The sequence below is a fragment of the Panthera pardus genome, unplaced genomic scaffold, assembly GCF_024362965.1.
Source record: "Panthera pardus isolate Hobbes unplaced genomic scaffold, ASM2436296v1 HiC_scaffold_17, whole genome shotgun sequence".
NCBI lineage: Eukaryota > Metazoa > Chordata > Mammalia > Carnivora > Felidae > Panthera > Panthera pardus.
In genome coordinates, this window is record NW_026526732.1 from 142049455 (window position 1) to 142074444 (window position 24990).

Genomic DNA, 24990 nt, shown 5'->3' on the forward strand with positions numbered 1-24990 from the left:
TTTTTTCCCTTTGAAAGAAAAGAGGAGTGAATTTTCTTAACTCCATACTTCTAAATTGTAGCTTTTTCGATATTCACTGTTCCCCGGGATGTAGTTTTCCTTGAATTTATACATAATGCCAATACAGTTAAAATCCCATTATAGTGAATTCCATGGGGCATGCTATTGGCTTTGCTACAGTGGACTTTGTCACAGAGCCATAAATTGCATTTCCAGTCTACGGAACTGGGGATGAAACAGCTGATTGTCCATTTCTCTGCAGAACTGGGAAAGGAAGGGAGGGAGTGAGGTGTAGCAAATCTCCTGCCTGCCTTGCCCAGGCTCTCTGATATTCTACATGGAACATTGGCTTTGGGTGTTTTGTGTATTTCTTGCTGGGTGATTCAGGTGCTGGGAGAAGAAGGGGTAGTTGAGGAAGGGAGAAAAATGAAAAGACAATTACTCTTTGGGGATGGAAAGATTCTAGACTCACCTTTTTAAAGTTTTAGCTAAACAGTGTCCTCTCCTACTTTTTGTAGCATGAAAAGGTGCATCATCAGGGGCTGTTTTTACATGTGAGAAGATACGTGAACAAGGGCCAGGAAATGAAACAAGACAAAACAGAACACAGTTCCTAGGATGAAGTATTTAGTGTTGACAGTTTGTTGTAAACAGAGCAGTGAAGGTTTCTTTTTTTGTTTTTGTTTTTAATTGCATAGCCGTCTGAAATATGGCAACAGCTTAGTTACATTATGAAGATCTTTCTTCCGTTATTACGGTAATTGTGTTCAAATCAGATGATCAGATTTTTGTTTCAATGCTCAAATGTTATGAGCCATATAAATGTTATGTTATTTGAAAACGTCTTGAGTTACTTTTTAAAGTCATTTATTAAGAGCTTTTTCTTGCTCTCTCAGACAGCAGTATATATACCCTTTGCTTGCACCTGTGATACTTGATACATGGCACTTCTCATGTTGTAATTGTGTTTATCTGTCTGTGTCCTGTACAGCGAACGGAAATATGAAGGACAAGGTCTGTGTTTTACTCATTTGCGCATTCCTCATCTATAGTGTCCCCTGTCTTCCTCACCTTACCTGATGGAATGGTGCCGGCAAGAAATGGCTTTAAATACATGTTTATGGATTGGCAGTGTCTATTTCTATAGTTACCTCAGCCCGTTACTTATATCGGCCGTCTCTTCTTACCCTGCTCTTGTTAACAAAGCTGCTTGCCTAATGGGCAATTATTTCTAGACTTTGTCAAGGTATCAAGCAGGCTGGGACGTTTGCTTGTCCCCAGCCTGGTTTATTGCATTCTCCGTCTTTTAGTTTTTAGAGTAATGTCTTCTTTGGTAAGCCCATCTGGTCTTCCTCTACCAAGAACCACAATCTGCCCACTAAATAATACCTGACCGTTTCCTTTCTACGGTTTTACGTATGCTTCTATGGATCTTCTGTTGGTGTTATCTTATTCATCTTTTATCCCCAGTTATTTATCTTATTAAACTCTAAGTTTTTTGAAGGCCAGTCTACTAAACCAGTTAGTGCATACCCACTGAAAGCATTGTCACCCGTACAGTGGGGAAACGGACAAATATTCATATGCTATGTGTGCTCCCAAAGAACTGATGGTTTCCTTGGAGAATTAAAACCAACTATGTTTGCTTTATTTGAGATGCCAGAACTTCGTCAAATATACTATTATGTTATTAATAGCTTCCATGTAGGAGAAGAAACCCTGCCACGTGATACCTATAGAATGATTGTAAAACTAATCTCAAATTCACAAACGTGGGCATTCTGGATGGTATTCCAGAGAGACGACACAATGTATAAAAGCCTGAAGACATTTAAGATGTAGAAAGGATCTAGAAGCTCATGAGATAGATGATTCTTCTGTTAACTTTTCTTCCATCCTCCTTGCCTTCTTCCCACCATTGCCCTCTCCGCCCCCCACCCCTTGGTGGTAAGGTAAACATCAGTGAAGATAATACCTCCCTAATGCTTCCCTTAAAAATGATATAAGGTAAACAAACTAATTGGACTTTCTAAAAAGGGACACTGAGATATCATAAATTTGTAAATGTAAATTCATACATCAGCACACAGCACTATTTTCCACACAAGTAGGTACAGTATGAACCAATTAAATGATGGCTCCCTTTTGTCCTTATCTGTTTTTATAACAGTAGAACTATAATTGTATATACAGACTGATGTTTGGGCCAAGTCTGTCGTTACAAAGATGTTAGTTGTAAATTTAGCCCATTATATTATTTCAACATGTGCTTTGTTATTTATTTTTCCTTCTAGAATGCTGCTGTCATTTGTTTGTTGAACAGCAATACGCAAATTCTTTTTTGTTTCCCCATGGTGAATGCCTGAGAGGAAATATTGCTGCCTGGCAGAGGGGACTGGGGCCTTGTATGATTTATTTCTTCTAATTTTATTCCATTGTAAAAACTCCAAAATGATGTATTATAAAGACTCCAAAATGTTACAGAAACTTGAATAGTTTCAAGTTAATTCTTTTGAAATGTAGTTTTTTGCTCATCTTTCAAAATGAACAGTGCCTTGACATGTCTGAGGTTTAGGAAAATTTGGCTTCGGTTGATGAGGAGGGTCTAATGTAGGTCTTTGTTGCTGAGTGAAATTTGGTGGTTTGGCTCATGGGAATTTGTGCAGAATTGTTGGTTTGTTTGATTTGGTTCCCTTTGGACTACACCCCTGAAGTTTTCTTTGGGTTTAGCTTGGTGATCCCCACCCCACACCAAACTCAAAGTGGAAAACAGTGGGAATGTTGAGGTTTATACCTCAAGCTATAACTCATCCTAGAGCTTTACCCACTTCTGAAAAAAAAGAAACAAAAAGCCTCGATTTTAAATCTTTGAATGAAATATTTATTGAAACTAGACTAAACAATCCCAGAGTTAGTTGGGATCTTAGAGGTCGTTTGACCCGACTCTCCACCTGATGCACAATTCCAACGATCAATTTTAGATTGTTTAAAGTCTTAAAAGCTAATTAACTTCCATTCTGGAGTCCATATTTGCCCTTTGATTCAAGCTTGTTGACATTGTGGTCCAAGTTTGCTATATCTGTATGATTTTTTTTTTTCTTTTTGATCTATCAAGAACCAAGGGAAGTGTGTAAAAACTTCCAGATGTGTGTATTTCTACTTGTAATTCTGTCAATTTGTGCCTTATATATTTGGAGATTATGTTGTTTAGAATTGCTTCATTTTCCTGAGAAGCTTTCCTTTGATCCTATGTAGTGATTTATTTTATCTCTAACAATTCTTTATATCCTAAAGCCTATTTGAAAAACAAAACAAAACAAAACAAAACAACAACTCATCTGGGCCCATATTAAAAGCCCACAGTACATGTACAGAATATTATATAACAGCACCAAAGGATCTGGGCCGGCATGCAGTAATCAAGCACATTGATATAATAACAACAAAATGTGTGAATATTTACACTAAGTGGGATATATAAAAATATATTTTTCACCTTTTTACTTTCAAATTTTCTATGTTCTTATATCTCGGTTATGTTCCTTAATAAATGACATATGGATGACTTTTACTTTGTCATCCAAGTTGTAGTCAATTTAGTGATTACTGCTATTTGCAGTTGTGTCTGTCATCTTGACATTCTATTTATCTTGTCTTTTTTCTGTGCCTTTTTCTTTGTCCTCCTCTTTTTCTTTTTTTAATTAAAAATTTTTTTAATGTTTTTTTATTTATTTTTGAAGCAGAGAGAGAGAGAGACAGAGCATGAGTGGGGGGTGGGGGGAGCAGAGAGAGAGGGAGACACAGAATCTGAAACAGGCTCCAGGCCCTGAGCTGTCAGCACAGAGCCCGATGCAGGGCTTGAACCCATGGACCGTGAGATCATGACCTGAGCCGAAGTCAGACGCTTAACAACTAAGCCACCCAGACACACCTGTCCTCCTCTTTTTCTGACTTCTCTTTTGCTACTCAACTTGTCCTTACTCATTCTCTACTTCTTATCTGGAAATTTTATATTGTCTTTCTTTTCTTTTAGTAGTTATCAATAAAAGTTTATAAGCATACTTCATAAAGTCTGTAATTAATATTTCTCATCTCCTGATCTGCATGATTAACTTTAATCATATCTCCCCTCCATTTTATCTTCTCATTGTTAAATGTTTTAATTCTACCTTGTTTTTATATGATTCAAATTAGTCCTCATTAATGTTATTTATAAAAAAAAAATACAGAATTTCCCCATATTTTCCCAGTTTCTTTGCTCGGTGTTGTTTTCTTTCACTTCTTTCTGGTATGAATTTCCTTTTTCCTGAAGTACATCATTTGGTAATTCTTTCACAAGGGTCTATGAATGGTTCCCACTTTCAGTGTTAATTTCATTTGATTTGTGTAGTAGCTGAGTATGGAATTCTTGGTCAACAGCTCTGTTTCTCAGTATTTTGAAGATAATCATTCCATCACTTTTTAACTTTTGCTTTTCAGAAGTCTGTCTTAGTCTAACTGGTCTTTTTCAGGAAATGTCTTTTCTTGCATTGTTTTTGAGAGCTTTTCTTTGTATATATGTTCTGTGGTTTCATAATGGTGTCCCTCCATGTGGACATGGAGGACATGTGGAACCTCTTCACCCATGTGGAACCTGTTTAACCCTTCCACTGAGTTTTTAAAATTTCAATGATTATATCTTCATTTTTAGAAGTACTACACAGTCATCTTTTCCTATCTGTTCTTGCTTTTCATAGTGTCTTGCTATTTTAATATTTTTTATTACTTAAGTATTTAGTAGTTTGAACACATTTATTGCATAGTCTGTATGTCTAAAGCTCTTGTAGGTGGGGACCTGCCTTTTGGTACATCCACTGACTCTTTCCTGGCAGATTGTATTCTTGTGGGCTTTGTTGTTTTGGATTGTGAGCTCATATTCAGTGGAGTTTTGTTCATTGGAATCCTGTACTACAGTATGAAAGGCATGTCACTCTAGGTTAGATTTATTTTTGCCCCTTCCTGCTGCCCCGGGGCTATCATCAGTTTCAAACCACTTTTTGTGTTAGTTTCAGGAATTGAGATTTACAGACCAGTTGGGTAGTGTAAATTATACCTCTTTTATGTACATGAATAGGTCAGTGATTACAAATGTTGAAGGAAGACTTTTCTCTTCCTACTCATAGTTCAGGCAGAGATAGACAAGTTTCCTTACCATTTCCTATTCTGTTAGGTGAATATGAATTTTTTTTCTTGTTTGTTATTTTAGTGATGGGCCCAGGTTTATAAGGAATCTCATTTCCAAATACCCACTTCCTAGTGTTTGCCTAAACCCTGGTTACCGATACCAGCATTCTTTTCCTACCCCCACACTCCTGGGGTCACCCCAGCTCATGTACTTTTATTTTGTTTTTCATTTACTTTTTTGTTTTTGGTCCCTGGGGATATTTTCCTTACTTTTTTTTTTCTTTTTTGCAAATTTAGCTGTGCTTTTAAAAGGGTTTGTATTATATTTTATCCAAAATTTCTAAGTAGGTTTTAGAAGGAGCGATTTCAAGCACTCTGGGTAGCCATAATGGCAGAATTGGAGGTCTTAGTCCTTTTACATTTCCCTGTCCTGTACTAATACCAGGGGTTTGTTTGTTGTTATTATTGAACTGCAGGACTTCTATTGATCTCTGTTGTTTTTATAGTTATTGTCATTAAGTGTGGTCCCTCTTTTCAGCTTTTTTTTTTTTTTTTAAATCCTGACTCTGTTATCTAGTATGTTAGCTTTACTGCTCAGACCCAAGTCATTAGTGTGTTTCATGTACGTACCATCTTGATTTTCTGTATTTGGTAAAAATATTAAAACTGGAACAATCCATGCATATAGCCCAGGGATACACCACTAGAGGTCTGTGTGTCAGTGGATATTAAACACATCTCTTTGAAATTACTTACAGATATGTCCAACTCTGTTACTCAGTTCAGCTTACATTTCAACTTGGCTCACAAGGTTTGTTCCTAATGAGCTTGCTCAGTTCAGCTCAGTCTAATTTATTTCCACCAATATCTCTGAAGTACACCCTATGTGCCATTCTGTGTACTGTGTATACCATAGACATATGAAAGAATAAGTCGTAGCTCCTTCCTTCATGATGCTCATACCTGGTAGAGGAAAAAATTCAGGGAAGCAAATAACCAGCCATATGGTAATCTCTTTCTGCATTTTGCTCAGGATCAACCTCTTTCTCACTGATTGCTAGTTTATGACACCTACCCTCTTTGCTTTTTTGTTGTTCTTGTTGTGCCATAGGCATGTTGGTTGAGTTTATATTATTGATTTGTGGGAAAAATTTTATAGGCTAATTTCCACATTTCTTTTCTCTGTAATCTTTTGTGAATAAATTCATTTTGGTATATTCCTAAATTTTCAGAATATTAAATCAATAAAGAATTACTAAAACTATTGGACAAATGTTAAGTTAATTTCATATTTTATTTACTTTTTATTTTTATTCTATTTATCCCGTTGGTTAAAATTTTTCTCAAGTTTTCTTTTCTCCAAACTTCCTGTTTCCTAGAAAGACAGTGCATTATACATGTCTGATATCAATTTTATGTTTTTTGGCCTGGCCCCTTGTGTTGACTTTTTCACCCTGGCTTTCCTCCCTGGTCTAAGACTTCAGCTAACTTTTTATTGTTAGTCTTCGAAAATTTGTTAGGCAGACTAATGATGTAACCACATTTTCAGTGAAAGAGCTTAATTTAATTAAGGGATAAGTTTTTATCTGACTAGAAATTTTAGATTTGATCTTTATTCTTTTTTTTTCTCTGTAACCCCAATCAACATTCATTAAGCGGGAGGTCCTGTCCGTGTTTCCCTCTGAAGCATTTCATATCTGCTCCTGGTGTCTTAGTCCCACGTCTAGTGTCCTAGCTGACACTTTTATCCTTTCTCACTGATAATTGGGTCACTTCCTAAATGTTTTTCATTTCTCCTGACTGTAATTTTACTCCTGTGTTTTTCATCTGGCAATTCCTGATCTAGTAAGTTATAAAATCAATTTACTTGTGTATGATCAGAATTTTTTAAAGATGTAAAATAGAAGAGAGAGACAGTATTAGAGTCCATGGCTATAATCAAAATGTTTTTTCATTAAACTTTTGTTGAAAAAAATTTTTTTTAACGTTTAGTTATTTTTGAGAAGAGAGAGACAGAGCACAGGTGGGGGAGGGATAGAGAGATTGGGAGACACAGAATCTGAAGCAGGTTCCAGGCTCTGAGCTGTCAGCACAGAGCTCCACACGGGGCTGGAACTCACGGACCACGAGATCATGACCTGAGCCGAAGTCGGACGCTTAACCGACTGAGACACCCAGGCGCCCCTAAACTTTTGTTTTAATTATGTATATACTCCAACCATTAACTTACCATCTGTAATAGGAAATAATAATTGCTTGGGTTTTTGCCATTTGGAGGAGTGTTATTTGAACCTTTTCCTTACGTCTAGAGAACTGTGAATCATCTGAGTCTTGGTAGGAGGCAGGACCTGTGTTGTATTACAGATAAAGAAAAAATGCCACATCTTGCCTTTTCAGCATCCCTCTCAGCGAGGGTGCTGGCTTCTGACCTAGGCTTACTTAACCAGATATCTGGGATGTTGAACTGGGACTGACAGAGGCAGGAAAAGTGAGCACCGTGGCTGATGGTGGTGACAGTAGACACGACATCAGAATTTGGTTTTCTAGGCCACATAGGCCAATAACCCCAGCTGTGGCATCCGGTGGTAGCAGTGGGAACATCGTCAAAATGGTTTTGGGCGTAGTTTGGGAATGTTTCTGCATGTGTAGCTTCCGTTTACTTCTCTGCCTAGTTTGTCAGTCTGCTACTCCAAAATTTTTGGAGATTTTATGAGCTGCTTCATTTCCATTCAATCCATTTCTTGTCTACTGCGATGGACTGAATTGTGTACCCTTCCTTCATCTGTTGAGCCTTAACTGCCATGTGACTGTATCTAGAGATAGGGTTTGTAGGAGGAAAGTGAGCTTAAAGGAGGTCATAAGAGTGGGACCCTAATGTGATAGGACTCTGGCCTTGTCAGAAGAGGAGGAGAGGGAGATCTTTCTCTCTTGGCCATGTGAGGACATGGGGCAGAGGCAGAGAGATCTGCAAGCCAGGAAAAGAGCTTTCACCTGAAACCAAACCCTGTTGGACCTTGATCCTGCACTTTCAGCTTCCAGAACTGTGAGAAATAAATGTTTGTTGTGTAAGCCAACCAGTGTGTGGTATTTTGTTACGGTGGCCCGAGCTGACAAATACAGACTTGGGTGCAGGGAAGCGGGCAACAACCACACACTGTCATGAAAAGAGGGAGGCAGAGCCCCATGGACTTCCCAGAGCGTTGCCACGGAGTGGGACTTTCTTCCTGCCTAAGCTGGGGCCGGGGCTTGCTTTTTCCACTAAAGGACCCCTTCTCAGTGTCTCCAGGAGAGTGGCTCATCTGCTTTTCACCTCACTCCTGCCTGGGCTAGGCAGAAAGGCACTTTTAAGGGCAGAGAAGCAAACAACATGTAGTTTGCCATCAATGGCAATATTTGCACAAGTCTGAGTGTGCTGGGTCCGGGCCCAGGTGCCCAGGAGCCCGCTCAGCCGGCACCTGCCACCTATGCCCTGGCCTGGCCTGACCACCAGCTGCCCCTGCAGGCTCCCCGCTGCTTGGCCGGAGGGGGCCGGCACACCTCTGAGCACATCTAGTCTGTTCCTGGGAACTGTACCTCCTAACATCTTGTTTGAGGCACAGAGCCTGAGTGCCCCGCAGGACAGAGATAAGTCACGCTACAGAAGAAACTCCTGAGGGTTTATTGCTACAATTAAAGTTTTAAAAGCAGCTGACTAGGAATGAACAGCAACATTTTCAAACGAAAATAAACTGAGAATGGACCTGTGTGAGATGTGGAAAATATTTTAAAGCAAAGGAAATGATTCAGCACCTCCGCGATGTGGCACAGAGATGAATTACGCAGGTCAGTTTTAACTTCTGTGGAGAGCCTCTACGTCTCGGATAAATCTGTGCGGGGGTGCTTCGCAAAACGCTCACGGAGGAGTATTTAATGTTAGAATTCGGAAAGAGAGGAGCCCCTCCGAGTGATTTCAGCCTTTCCTCTCAGAATCAGAATGGTGGAAGGGGGCATACGTAGCATGTCTTGTGGGGCAGAGCTTTATTTACATAATGGACGCTTTGTAAAGTAATTTAAAAAGTGACCTTTGAAAGGTTTAACTCGGTTTGTTTTGTTAGATTTTCTCATTTATTTTTTTTTCCCCAGGTCTGTTTTCGCAACTTCTTGTAACATCTAAGCGAATGCTTTAAGAGAATATATTTCCCCTCTATTTCATAAATCAAACGTACAGGTGTTAAGTAAAAATAAATAAATTATTTTGAAAAGTAAATATTCAAGTTACTTTGTAGACATTAACTAAAATAAGGATTTTTATGGTGCAGTCCCAAGTGCTAAATGTTTAATCTTAGGAATAAATGTTTCAGTGTTTTTTTAATTTTAGGTATTTTTCCAAGCAAATTTGGTTTTTAGTAGATTCCATTTTTCATTACTGAAAAGGAGCTTAACTAATGTGTATTTCCAGAATTGTTTTACTACATTGAGATCAATATTAAATATTACCTAAGACTGTAGTGGAAGAGGGTTAGAACTGCATCTGTGTTTAAAAGAAAATTTTTTTTTAATGTTTATTTATTTTTGAGAGAGAGAGAGTGTGCGCACGCAAGTGAGCGAGCAGGGAGGGCAAAGAGAGAGGGAGACACAGAATCTGAAGCAGGCTCCAGGCTCTGAGCTGTCAGCACAGAGCCCCACGCAGGTTTCAAACTCACGAGCCAAGAGATCATGACCTGAGCCGAAGTCGGATGTTCAACCGACTGAGCCACCCAGGCGCCCCACATTTGTGTTTCTTATTTGAGAGATTTAAGGAATAATTACTTTAATTTGGAGGACCTGATGATTAGGGAGAGTTTCCAAGAGGTGTCCCTGCAGTTTTGGGTATGGAAGGCTTGTGTAGTGATGAAATTTGACACAAAGTGAAATGGATGTTTTGTGAGGTTATGAGCTTCTCATCGCAGGAAGTATTCAAGCAGAGGCTGAATGACTTACTGTCAGGGATCCTAGAGTTACTGGGTCTCTGCACTCTGTGGGAAGGTATGGTGTTCAGTAGGGAGAGACTTCTGAGGGCCCTTTGCATTCTAGAGCAAAAGTTCTAAATAGTTTAGTTTGTCAGAGTCACATGCTTTTGTTGGATGAGTCATTGTTTGAACTCATCCAGTGATCACTCAAAATTTGAAGACGCGACTTAAAGGAAATTGCTTTTGGTTATTTAAGATGCTGTTGAATGCTTAGCTTTTCTAATTTTCTAAGCTTAAAATAAATCACACAGGGGACAAAGGATTTATTCAGGTTTTGAAAGGCAATGCAAAAAGGTCTCTCTGATTAGTTACCCTCACAACTTCAACTCAAGCTAGAGAAGAGGAAAAGAAATGTGGTTTAGCTATTTTTTTTCCTTTAGATTTCTTGTGCTTGTAATTGATCTTGTTCCTAGCCAGCTCACGTTTCTTCTGTATATAACTAACCCACTGCCAAACATGTTTCACATACTTTTATGTGAAGTCGACTGGCATGAAAAACATGGTGCATTTGGGGTCCAGAGGACCCAGATTTATTTAAGAATGCCTGGAGAGGACCTGTAACGGTGGTTCTTTCCACATGCGACCATCTGAGATGCTAAGGGGGTAAAAAAGAAGCCGTTTAGTTTTTAGTCTCAGAATCAAGGCTGCCATCAAGTGGGGGAAATTAGAGGTAATTGTCATGCCATTGTCTGAGGCAGAGTGAGATTTCCAGAGACCATGATTTCCAGGATCCCCAGCATCCTCTCTCCTTTCTCAGCTTTCTGTCTCCCACTGCCCGAAATGCCAGCCGGACTCTCTGATCTGTTCCTCCTTGTCCCAACAATCTTAAGAAATCCTTTCATTCTTTGTCTCCTTCCTCTGCTTTATTATGTGTCTGTATCTCACCACATGGAATTATATTGTATACAGCACTTATTTTACTTTTTAAATTGGTGTTAGTTCTGATGCTAATCATTTCCTCTAGAACATAAGCCCCATGCAGACAGGGGACCTGTCTGTCTTGGTCACTGCTGTATCTTCAGCTCATAGAATAAGTAGTACCTAGTATATACCAGGTACCAGGGATGAATCTTTCAACATTTTTATTGGCTCATTTGTGGAAGTTTCTAGCAGCTTTCACTGAATTGACTTAGATTTCTTTTGTAAAACTGTGCTTCCTCATCTGATGTAATTTCCTCGCCTCCCCCTCATCCTCTTTTGCAGTCATTAGAAAATGTTCTCCTCAGTCTGCATCCTTAAGAGAAGCCAAATCTCACAACTTAAACAAGAAAATAAAAGGCAGTTACTTCTTCAGACTTTTGTCTCCAACTTTTTACTTACCATTCCTTGTCATTACTTCCCTTCCTGGTTCAGGTCTTGGAGGTGATGGTCTACTCTGCTGTCTCAGCCCCGTCCCCTTCAAAACCCTCTGCAGCTTGCTTTGTGCTATCTTTATATTTCATAAATTCCTCTCATCAGCGTACTTTTTCCTAGGGCTTCTCACAGCCATATCTAAAACTGACTATGTTGCACTCATTACGACCTTTTCTACGTGTCCAATGCCATGCAGCTGGCCACATTTCCGCTTTGGTGTCAGTCGCCCGTGGGCCATCCTTCCGGGAGAACCCTGAGGCTGGTTAGCTTTATTTCTGACTCTGCAATGTACAGCCCAGCTCCCTGCTTCTGTGTTTCCCCATCATCCATCTCCAGTCATTGGTCAGGGAACAAATTCTTACAGTCCCATACTCAGAGTCCTTATTTCCCCCAGCGTCCCTTGGCAATCTTGTTCCAACATTTGCATTTCCTTACATCTGCATATCCTAGAACACAGGCTTTGCCACCAGTGTCGGCATGACTGGTTGCTCTAATTGGATCTTCTGAGTGATACCAAGTTGAGGTTTAAGAAACTGCAGATGGATTCCCAGCTCAAATCCTACATGCATGTATTCATTTGACAAACATTTCCGACTGCCCGCTATTTGCAGACATTGGTTTAGGCTCTGAGGTCACCGGGGTAAACACGGCAGAGAAAATCCCTGCTCTCTTGGAGCTTACTTTCAGTTTGAGCCTTTTATTGTCCAAGAGGAATTTTTAAAAGGGACTTCTGACATTTAATTGGGTTTTAAATTAATTTTTAATTTATTAAAGCTGTGCATTCAGAAACCTACTTCAACCTACAAATCTTATGACTATTTTTAAATCAAGTCATTATTGTGTAAAAATAAGAACAGGCTCTTTCATATTGTATTTTACTAACATTTGGTTAATTCAAGTTTAAAAGTTGAAATTTCTCTCAACGATTAGTTCTGATCCCACTTTAGGTAACTCAGTTCCCTTCAACATTTTAAACCTCTTTTACACATTTAATCTTTCTGATTTCTCAAGTAGCTCAACTGCCTAGTGGGGCAGACTTTCAAACCTAACAAGCAAATCATTCTAAGAACATAAGCAGCTTAAAAAAAATAATGATCAAACATATACATGTAGAAACTCAACCTCTGTTAAACATTTCCACACTGTTTCCAAAATTAAATCAAATGTTCTTACACCTTCCAATTTAATATCACAAGTCTGAAATCAATTGCATGTGTCAAATTGAAATCATAATCTCTAAGTATTTCATACCCTTTAAATAAACATACCTAGAATAGCCCAGTGATGTGAAAATTACCTTTAAACATATTCCATAAAAAGTACAAAGAGTGTGGGTTTGATTTACTTTGTTATCTCTGCTCTTATTTATTAAATCTTTCCTGGGGTGGCAAAATCACCAACACAATTAAGGTAAGGAGTTGTACTATCTTTGGATGACTGGGGTTACTAGGTTGACAAATCAAAATACTCCTATGGTGAATGATTGCTAAGAGGTTGGCCTGATTTGTGTTTTTCAAAGATGGCTCCTGGTCTGTATGGTGAAGGATTGAGGGGGGTGGTCAGATGATATCAGTCTGTCAGTGACTCGTGGGTCTGTCTGACTCTTCATCAGCCTCTTCATGGGAGGGGACTTTATCTGTTAAGATACTCTTCTTAGTTTCCACATCTCTGCTGCCTCTTGTACCCTTCTCTTTTATTCTTTCCCCTGCTGCGTGTCTCTCTAATTCCTTTCCTGGTCCTTTAATTTTCACTTGCTCCCAGTTCTATTGGAGGTGAGGTGAGATGTTTTAGGTTCTAGGAAGGGAGGAAAATAAGGCCCCCCCACAGAAACGGGTTGGGGGTTGGACTTAGCAGAGGAAAAAAATAAGAAAGAAAACATTCCTGACACAGACACATAGTCAAAAATCTAGAGGTATACACAACATATGTCAACCTGGGTTATCTTTGTGGGACATGGTTATGGAGGACCCTGAGTTTCTACTCTCTTCCATGTTTTTGACAAGAAACATACTGTTTCTATAATCAGAGAAATTAAATAAATAAATAAGTAAGTAAATAAATAAATAAATAAAAAGTAGATGCAAATCAAGGGGATTAGCATGGCAATAGAATCACAAAAGGCTTTATAAAGAGGATGGAAGTGAATCTTGAAGAATTGAGGCTTCCCACTTAAAACAATCCTATTGTTATTAAATCTTCTTTCAGTATATCATTGTAGTGTAAGAATGGCTTTTGAAATGGCAGATTGTGATGTATCTTATCAGATGGAATGTGAACAAAAGTCACCATGTGTAGGTTCCTGTATTTATCAGCAATTTGGGGGTGATTGTTTTCATAGTTTAATAGTCGCAGTGAATATAAGACCACTTTGTATCTTGCAGCTCTCACTGACGGAGCAGCAGTACAAGAAACAAATATGTGAACACCAGCTTTATGTTTGAGGCACTACAAGGTGCCTTCATGGGATTTACAGGGAATGAAAAGGGAATTATCACTTGCCTTAGAAAACTTGATGTAATTATGGAATCATGCATAATGTCCTCTCTGACCAGAAAAACTATATTTTAATTTTGTACTTATTTGAAAAGATAATGGAAGCTTCTGATCATACTAACCTACTTTGATAATGTTATTATCTCATGCTAAGTGTTAGTATTTTGAAATTGCTGTAAAGTTCTTTTATGAGGGGCACAGTGCTGTGTATGTTTAGACTGATGACATTCATATAATTGAATAGAATAAACTGAATACTCGGGCTCCTTAGCTCAGTAAAATTTGGCTCTTTAAAGCCCGTTTTAGGAGTACCTGGGTGGTTCAGTTGGTTAAACATCCGACTCTTGATGTCGGCTCAGGTTGTGATCTCATGGTTGTGAGATCGAGCCCCACGTTGGGCTCTGTGTGGAGTGTGACACCTCCTTGGAATTCTCTCTCTCCCTTTCTCTCTGCCCTTGATCACATATGCGCTCTCTCTCTCAAAATAAGTAAACTTTAAAGCCTGTTTTAGAATTTTACTTATTTGTATTATATTGTACATAGAACACTGCAGTGGAAGAATGGAAATAATCAATGTTTGCTGGAATGAATGCACAAAAAAATGGATGAATGAAGGGATAGATAATAGGCCTTCAATACATTTTTGATTGTCAGTTTTGATGGCCATGCACATGAACTTATGGGCAAATATGATATGGCTAAGTTGGCCAGTTTCCAGCACAGCCAAGTTTAAGCCATTTCTTTGAGGCTAAGTCATACAAAATACAACTTTATTGACTCAGATCATTGTATAGTTGAGCTGATCAATAACCATGAAAATTGGCCAAAAAAAAAAAAAAAAAGCCAGTTTGCTGAATGACCAGTGCAGTAATAATGTATAGAACTGGTCTTTTTCTGTGATTAGCTGCTTTGTTGGCCTTAGACTTGTGGCCACATTTAAGGAGAAGGAAACCCAGATTAATGAGATGATATTCCAAATACTGAAACAAAATAGGACATATATTTTCTATATGTAACACTTTCTTGGCCCAGATATTCTTAAGTAACTGTTGGGAAATTGCTGTAAAATACATAGAGAATTGGTCCTATTGTGTGAGCCTTTATGGTACAATATAACCTCCAGCTTAAGGGACCACATGTTAAAGTCACATTGGGGCTGGTTTTCCGGTTTAGATTTCAGCACAAAGGATTTACTGGAGATACTGGGAAGATTTCTTGACAGAGCTATTTAATGCTAGAATGAGTTATTAGGAGCAATTGTGGATTCTCTTGGCGGCCTCTAAATATAGTTCCATTTCTCCTCTGTCCAGGATGGGGTAGGTAGGCCTACCTGAGAACAGAAGGACAAACCAGACTGGTCCTGCTAGCCCAAAGTTTTGGTAATTCATTACAACCCAAAAGGAAGCCGGCAGTTCTTAAATGATTTAGTGGTTCTGTTTCATGTATTCAAGTAAGAGCCACACACTATGTTGGATTTTTACGCTCTAGCTTGGCTGACTGCCCCTGTGTGAAGACCTTCATTATTGAGTTTTATTTTCATTCACTCTAAACTTTTCCCCTTGGGTGGAAATACGTGTGCTTGGCCTCAGCTCATAGGGAAATTATTTAATGTATAACTCTGAACTTAATATACTAAGTCAAGCAGTAGTAGAGCAAAATACGATTTTTTTTTTCTCATTTGTGAAACAAATTATGCTCTTCAAGAGCAGTAGATGCTTATTTCCAAACTGACAGAATTCTTTCCAAAAGTCCTGCTTAAAAAGAGTTTGGCGGGGTGGGGTGGGGGGGGCGGGAAACAAAATACTAAATGGAATAAAAAAGGTGTGGTAAGACCATCACGTATAATTTTTTTGCTCTTTCAACCATTACAGAATTTTCAAGATACCTAATAAGATCGTGTACTTCTCTTACTTTGTAGATAGGTGCTCTTTATATTTTTGTTTCAATTTTCTAAACTAAAAATATACTAAAAATGCATAGCATTTTTAAAATGCACTGTAGAGATGTTTTTAATGCAGTGTGAATATTCAACTTTAAACCTCCTGAATATTTTAATGAAATCGGCTCAGTTCCAACTCCTCTCTGCATGTATCCATTATGTATATGGAAAATAGATCATATCAGTGTGTAGTTCTCTGAAAATAAAAGTAGACATCCTAAGCAACATGAGAGTTTGGACTGTTTATTATGTATGTGTCCTTTTTGTGTTCCAGCTCAGTGCTTAACCTTTTAGTATCTAAACTTAACGCATGTAGAATATAGACGGTGGGTGAGTTAAAGTTGTTATGAGGGCCGTAACTTTTCAGTTTCCTGTATGCTTAAACTTGAAACCTTAATGTCGTATTAATGGAATTTTGAGTCTTATGTGTACATGCACAAATCTTCTAGACAGATGCTAAAAATGCCAAAATGAGATGAATACAACTAAGAATACAACTAAAAATGTTCTATAAATGTGATTATAGGGTTTAGGCATCTTGTTGAGATCACTTTTTTGTTTTCTGACAAAGCTGGCGTAGCTGATTGACCTTTAATGTGCGAGAAGAATGTGCCAATTATTTGTGTACAGGTTGTCTTAACTTGACAGACTGCTTAAGAACTGTGGGCAAAGCAAATATTTGTATATTTAATCATTTATTACCATCAAATTCCTTTATTATTTTAGACATAAAAATTTAAAAATATATTGGCTACAAGGCCAAATAACCTTAGGAACTTTCAATTTAGAGAGAATTTGTGGCATTGCACAATGAGTTTGCCAGAGAAATAATTATGTGATTGTGTCCACACTATTTGTTAGAATAGAGGACAAGGTTAATTCCACCCTCTCCTTGGGGATCGAGCTGATAGTCATGTGACAATGCTACTAATTTAAATAGTGATTAGACACATATGTGGCTCTAACCTCCCCAAGGTTAGTTAGAGGCAGTGATTGACTCATCAAACTCTCCCTCCCACCAACCCTCTCTCCAGTCTTTTCCTTCATTCCATAGGTGTTATTGAATGTTTGTAGACTTCTAGTTACCCTGCCCTAGGCTTAGGAGACAGTGACTTGATTAAGATAGGATTTCTGCCCGCAAGGAGAACACAGTCATGGGTCAAACAGACAAGAAAATCAGTCACTTAATTGACTCAGCGGAAGGTATAATGAGTAGAGAAGGGACACAGTAGAACCTCCGTTCTTCCCTTGGGATGGTGGTGGGAAGGTGAAAGTGCCAGTGGAGAAGCAGTCAGGAAGAACTATACAGAGCAGCTAGTAATGGAGTTGCGTCTGCGACTTGGAGATGTAGGTGTTATATAAGCAAATGCATGTGAGGAAAAAGAAATTTGATTGGGGCAGAGGGTTAGAGGGTGAAGTTTATGGCTGGTGGGTTCACTTGACCTTCCACACAGAAGAACTCAAATTCAAGTGGGAAATCTTTTGGGAACTGTAGACAGGTCCACAATGGCTAGAGAAAAGGAGAAATAATGGGAAATGACAGGTGAAAAATATTTCAGGTGATGACAAGCCTCATATGACCCACAGAGAAAACTGGATCTTGCCAAATAATTTAAATCAGAGCAGTGGCCCAGTTATATATGCTACAGAAAAATCATTCTGATGGCAATATAGAGAAAGGATGAATTGGAGGGACACAAGACTATTTAGGAAGGCATTACTGTAATGCAGGGTTCTCAGAGGCAAAAGCTGTCTAGAGTCTAGGCAGAGAACACAAATAAGTAAATGGGCCAAGTTCAGAAACTGGAGAACTTGGACATAGGGCCTAAGTAAATAAAAGGAGCCGTCACTACTTGGCTCCAGCCCGTTGTTGCCCTTTGGGAAAGCAAAGATACCCCACCACACACATGCACACACCCTGTTGCACATTCATTATTTACTTTTGGCTCTCAGATGGGTGTCAAACGTTTTTAAAAACATGAACAGGTCAACACTATACTGACCAAACAAAATAAATCATTGGGCCACATACAACCTAAGCCAATGTGTCACTGAAGTGTGTTCTTTTGAACACTGATCTTTGAAAAATGAGTTCTGTGGTCAAATAAATTAGAGGCAATTGGAACTTGACAAAACTGATTTTAAAATTCACAAGGAAAAGAAAGTGTGCAGGAATAGCCAAGATCATTCTGTAGAAGAACAAAGATGAGACGATGTCCTACCAGATATCAAACCATATTATAAATCTGTGATAATTAAAGGAGCATAGTTATCAGCACAAAGATGACAGATAAATTAAGATAGAATGAATATTTCAGAAACAGTCTCATGTATATATGAAAATTTAGTTTATGATAAGGGTAGCATTTTAAATGAGTCGAGGAACGATGGGTCATTTAAGAACTGATACTGGGGAAGCTAGCTATTAACTTAGCAAAAACAAAGTTAGGTTCTAACTCATGCCCTGAACAAAAAATAAACATAAGGTAAATTGAATAACTAGTTAAAAAAATAAAGCAATAAATATCAGGAAATGGAGGAAACATTTCTATGATGTTGGAAAATAGAAGGCCCGTTCAATGACATGAAATGCAGAAAACAAATTTGACTTGATCAAAAAACCCCCAAACATTTGGGCAATATAAGCCACCATAAACAATATTAAAAGGTAGGCTACTATCTGGAAAAAGATATACAAATATAACAGTAATATATATGCAATAATATACAATAATATATATCATGCTATCCATAACATGGAAATAACCCCTCCCAATTAAGAAAGAGACAAATAATTTATTACAAAATTATTCAAAGGACATGAACACAGTTAGTTCCCTGAAGAGGGGAGATAATTGGTCAGTAAACATATGAAAATATACTTAATCACATTGCAATCAGATACATGAAAATTAGAGATACGGGAGACTTCTTCCCCTCCCTAAATTGGCAAAATAAAAATTTGGTAATATCAAGAGTGAGAGTCTGGGAAAATAGGAAGGAACTCTTTCATTACAGATGAGCATAAACATTGGTATGGTCACTTTAGAGCACATCATTGTGAGTGTCAGAACTACTGCTCTGTGATCCAGAAATTTCACTTCAAAGCATCTACTGCGGAGAAATGGTAAAGGCTGTCATCCCTCCCAGCATTGTCTACAATGGCAAGCAATTGGAAAGAATCCAGCTGTTCATCTGTAGAGGACTGGTTAAGTCACATATTTACACTGTGACATGCTATACAGACTTAGGTTAAAAAATAATGAGGTGGATCGGCTGATGTGACAAGACCTACTGAGTAAACAGAACAAATTACCCCAAACAAAATACATATAGTATGAAACCAGTTCTTTAAAAAGGGAAAAAGACATAAAACAATGCTATGTGTTAAAAAAAGAGCAGAAGTGTGCATGCAAAAGAGATAACGGTAATTAATTAAGGTGAAAGTTTGAGGATGGGGAAGGGAATTATGTTCAAGTGGGACTCAACTTCATGGTAATTTAAAAATTTTTAACAAGCATGTATGCGTGCATTTATGAGCTACTTGTATAATCAAAGATAAATGAGGGGAACCTGGGTGGCTCAGTAAGTTGAGCGTGTGACTCCAGCTTAGGTCATGATCTCGAGGTTCATGAGTTTGAGCCCCACATTCGACTTCAGCTCAGGTCACGATCTCGAGGTTCATGAATTTGAGCCCCACATCAGGCTCGCTGCTGTCAGCCTGTCAGCGTGGAACCCACTTTGGATCCTCTAGTTCCCCTTTCTTTGTCCCTCCCCACTTGCACTCTCCCTAAAATAAATAAATAATAAAAAATTAAAATATTTTCCACGATGGGAGAAACTTGAGCCTGCTTATATTCTAAGGAGGAAGCAATCAATAGAAAGGAACAAGTCAGAAGTACAGGGGACAAGTTAATTGATGGAGAAAGGTCCCTAGGGAGGTTAACAGAAAGAACAGTCTAGAACTTAGTTGGAAAAGATTTGCTTTGGATAGAAGGACCAATCTCTAGGACCAGAGAGGAGGAAGTGATGGGGCTAATGGAGATAAATTTATATATGTGCAGGCGGAGGTCGGGGGTAGAGAGCTGAGGAATTTCCTGTATGATGGACCTCTGTTTTCTCTTTGAAGTAGCAACTTGTCCCTACCACCCTCATGTCCTGTTATCCTCACTGTGGATATCAGTAAATGTGACTGCCTGGCCTCCACCTGTTCGCCTCAAACACATTTAATGTTATTAGTATCTCATTGCTTTTGAACTCTATCCTCTTGTCATCTTTGTAAAGAACAGCTTGTTACTGCCATTGCATAGGCTCCCACAAGCCCTGCAAACCCTGAACACTAGGTCACAATAATGGGCCATATCAATGAACCAATTCCTGTTGTTGGAAAGAACCCGGGGGATTGTTTCAAAATGTCTTGCTTTAATTCCTAGTGTATCCCAAGAGTTTTTCTCTTTCCTGTGCATTCAGAGGACCATGTTCCCAGCTTTCTCCCCAGAGAAATCTGTGAAACCACCCCGCACCGAAATTCTCTGGAATTTCTTTTCTTGCAGCCTCACAAAGCCCTCTGTTGTTCCTCTGTAACAGTCAGCTAACTGTGAACTTGGGAAGAAGTGGCTCTGCCCTTCCCTCTCTTTTAGATTTTAAGAGCCTACCAACAGCCTGACCTTACCTTTTATGTAAAATATATTTAGCCACTCATTGCAAGTTTCAATTCCTTTGTGATCCTTGGGTTCCAGATAGGGAATTGAAAAGAGTTTTTAGATCAGGCCTCAAAAGACATTAAGGAAAATATCCAAGTCCTTTTTTCTGCTCTAAAACTTTTCTGCCTTTCCTAGAGGCTGTTCCCCAAGTTTCTGGTACTTTCTGTCTTTGATAGCTTCATCCAGGAGGGAAACCTTGAACAGATTAGCCATTCTGTTCTGTTTTCTATGCTATTATGAACATAAAAGCACATCTTTTGTTTCTCTCTCAAATGGGTGATACAGATTTTTTGCTGTTAATTTTCTGTCCTTACCTTTATCCATCCTAGTTACTAATAAGTGTTCTGAAATACTACTTTGCAGGATTTTGCTGTGTACTCAGGATACAAATCATGGTACTCAGGATGAAAGGATTGTAAATTTGCACTATATTCATACCTGTAAGATGCTCACTACATGTAGTGTGAGCATAAAGATGTGGCTTTAAGATGAGAACAAATGAAAAGTATTGGAAAGGATAATTTAATTGTATATAACTCAATCTGTTGTATTAATCTTTTTATTCTAATTAGCCCTCACATTTATTGTTTAAATGAAGTCAGTAGACTTAATCTCTATGACTTACATATTTGTATTTTTTCCTATGAACTTTTGAAGAAAGCAACTTTAAGATGAATATTTCACTGGATATGATTCTATCGAATGCACCGATTATTAAGTTTAGAGAAGAAGGTGGTCAGATTCATTGTATAATTTAATTAGGCAGTAGAAAAACTATTATATTTGGAATCAGACCTTGATTTTAGTCTTATTTACTAAGCGTGACCATGATGTACTTAACTTCTCTAAGGCTCTGTGTTGTTGTTTTGTTTTGTTTTGTTTTGTGTTCCATCTTAAAGTGGGGATAATAAAGAGAAGGCTCAGGAGAAGTTCCCTAGAGAATGAGGGAGGAGGACTGTGTTGGAGAGGAAAAAATAATGACTTCAGTTTTGATCAAACAGAGTTTGAAGTGCGGCAGAAAAATGTCGATACGTAAATTTTGATTGACTGCTTTAAGACTAGAGAGGCTTTAGTTTATTGAGACCATGCTGTTAATAGCATTTGATAAGATGGTATTTCAACTACTGTTCATAAACTAATAGTAGAAACTTTGTTTCTCACAAAAGTTTTTGAACTATTCCCTCGTGGTCTCTTCATGTCTCATCTCACAGCGTGCTCCTAGAAGGGCCCTGGTATGATGGCTTCCCAGCCTCTCGTATCTGCTCTCCTGCCACCGTAGTGACCACGAGTCACCAGTCGGCCACCTCTCACCTGTAGAAACCCTTCAACAGCTCTCCATGGCCTGCGGGATGAGCTTGACATTACTCATCACGACAGTCAGCTAAATAATGATCTGGCCCCCACATTCTGCCTCATGTTCTGCCCCTTCCCCTCCTTCCTCTGTGAGTGATCCCAATCAGCTCAAGTCTTTCTGCCTCAGACTCTTGGCTCTTAAATCTCATTAGACAATTGTGTATGCATGATATAACGAAAGCCACAGTGAAGGGTGATTAGCAACTTCGTGAGATGTATCTTTCTGTCCTTGACGGCATTCCCCCCCCCACCTTAATTATTGTCCATTGAAATCAAAGTGTGTTTAGATTTTCCCAAGAATGTGAAAGTTGTCTTCTGTTTCACACAAAATTGAAACCAAATTAGATGGTCTTATTTCAGAGACTCCACATATAAAGAAAAAGGCTTGTAACTCACGTATAAACTATAGCTCCATGTGGTCCAGTCTGTGTACACCTTCACCTTTGAAGAAACACCAAAGTCAGGCCTATTAAGGGCTCTCAAGGAAGTGCTCAAGGCAGTGGGGTCCGTTTGTAATGCCTTGCACTCATTTCTGTACCCGTTCTCCATTGCCGCTTCTCTTGGCATCTTCCACACCCATGGCCACCCCCTTGCCGCCTCCCCTGCTCTCTTGCAGCTCTGTTTCCCACCCTCCACCTCTTTCAGAACTGTTTAGACAACTCTTCCCAGAATGTAGGCCCCTGTGTCCCTTCTTTCCTGTGCCTATCTTCCCCATTTCTCGGGTTCCTGCATTTCTGTTGAGACCTGCTCATACAGCCTGTGAGCCCCAAAGCTCTATTCAGCCTAGTGAGGAAAAGAATAGAATCCCCAGGGAATCCTCACAGAGGACTCTTATCTCTCCACAGATATGTTTACAAATAAACCATGTGGGGTTTTTTTTTGTTAAAGATTAATGTGTAAATTAAAAGATTATGTAGGCATAATGTATGCACATCTTCATGTATTTAAAGATACTTATCTTGTTAATAATTTTCTTTTTACCTTGCATTGCCCCCCCCCCCCCCCCCCGCCATAAACTCCCACAGAACATAGTACCAGGCTTCTAATAGAGGATAATAGGTGCTTTAAAAATGTGGTTGATTAATTTACTGATGGAAAACCCAGTGCTACAATTTTAGGGAAAAGTGTTTTCTATTTTCTTTTGTCTCCCTACAAAGGAAACGTGAAATGAAAGTTCAGAATTTATGCAAGATTCTACTGAAATAAATTTCTGTAGACAGTGGATTTTTCCACATTACTGTATAAAAAAAAACTCTTGTTGCTTCGTTTGAGTTGCCTCCTTAGATGGTCATCTGAAAATGATTATGTATTTAATGAATCTAAGTGTTTATTCTCAAGGGTCACAAAAAAAAATCTGTCAGAAATGCTGTAGTAAATGCATTTTTCATAATGTAAATAAGATAAAAACGCAGCCCTTACTTTCTAATATAGTCTACTGGACTTCAGACTGAAACATTTCAGAGCTGGATCATGTTCAGAAGGGCTCATTTTCTTCTATTGAAGTTCCATGCATCTCTGTTATGTTTCCAGATTTAAGCTGCTTATTATTAATACTAAAACAAAATGGTTTCTTCTGGAACTTGGGAAATAATAAACAGCCTCATTTGGAGAGCACTTTGGCCTGGATTTGGTCCATGAACTTATGGATGTGAAGTTGTTTAGTGTGCTTAAGATCTCGAGGATCCTTTTAAGGGAGACTGTTTGGATTATGTACCCCATGATGTGTTTGCCTCTTGCAAAGTTTGGTTTGTAGCTGGGACAAGACTGTGAACAAATCCCTGAGAATCATAGAGCTGAAAGGAAACTCAGAAGGTCCTCTTTCTTAGCCCCTGTATCCAAGGAGGAGAATTTGCAAATCAGTCAAGACAGGCGGTTGCTGATCCTGTTTTTGTGACACATCCAAGAGGGGAAGTCTTGATTGTGCCAAAGTGACTGTTTGAGAAGAGTGCACCCCAAATTCCTGTGTTCCTATACCATTTTGAAACTTAGAAAATGTGAGCAGTGATGGGAGAGATACCTGAGCTGTCTCTTAGGCTCTGGACAGTATGAGGGGATTGCCTATGAGATTTTAAATGTGAACATCTGTCCTTATTCATATCATTCTTAGAGGTTAGCTTAGTTTCCTTTTTTTTTTTCTCTTAATCATTGTGTTACTCTCTTAGCGTTTATCTGAGGTACTTTCTCCCAGGGATTGCAAAACTCAAAATTCCATAGAAGGTGGGCAGCTAGTCTGTAGTAAGCCAGTGAGGGCAGTTGGGAGTAGTGGTGTCTGTGTCTGACTTGGGGAGCACAGGTCTTGGGGGCTAAGAGCATTCAGTTTTCATTTCTTTAAGCATGACAGTGCTGGGCAAACAAATGTTCTACTGGCTAAATTTGGTATGTGGGCCTCGGATTTGTGACCCTAGTCTGATAACCAGTTTGCCCATAGGCACTTACCAAAAAGCATTAAATGATGATCCCAAGTATATCAGTTACCACTTAACCTACATTTGCAGTTTCATTTTTCTGACAAAAACATATTTTGGATGTGTAGTAAATTGTTTCTAATCTGGATACCCTTGCGCTGGATATTCCCTTTCCCCAAATAGCTAATAATTTGAATTGGGCCAGCTGAGGTTAGCTATGTCACCTACTTTATTTCTGCATCAGGATTTACAACTCGATCAGTATATCATACAAGTGAAGCTCCCAAGACCTCAGAATGATATTGCCAGAACATACCTTTCGAAGGGAGATCTAAACCCCCTCCCAGGGGAACTATACTCAGGTGCCTTTAACCAGAACTCCCACCCTACCTACCTCAAGAGGGTGTGATTCACTGGAGCCTATGTGAATGACTAATCACTGCAGCTCTGGGGAGCAGTGGCGGCCATGTGGACTACACCGAGATTGGCACTTCCTCAGTGTGCAGCGATGCAGCCCCACCTTCAAGTCTAGACGGGTATCATGCGTTTGGGAAGCAAGTGAGTCTAAGACAATAGGGAGTTTGGAGGACAGT

The 24990-nt window shown here is 38.9% G+C and overlaps 1 protein-coding gene across 3 annotated transcripts in view; it reads left to right on the forward strand.

Moving 5' to 3' along the window:
• The window catches only part of KIF6 (kinesin family member 6), a 385916-nt gene that overhangs the window by 39313 nt on the left and 321613 nt on the right, over positions 1 to 24990 (forward strand). The window contains exon 1 of one of the 3 annotated variants that reach the window (XM_053905057.1): positions 8740 to 8985. The exons of the other annotated variants lie outside the window; for them this stretch is intronic. Coding sequence (XP_053761032.1) covers positions 8960 to 8985 — 26 coding nt within the window. The 5' untranslated portion in view covers positions 8740 to 8959. Of the gene's footprint in view, positions 1 to 8739; positions 8986 to 24990 lie in introns of those variants that run through there. 3 annotated transcript variants of the gene reach the window in all.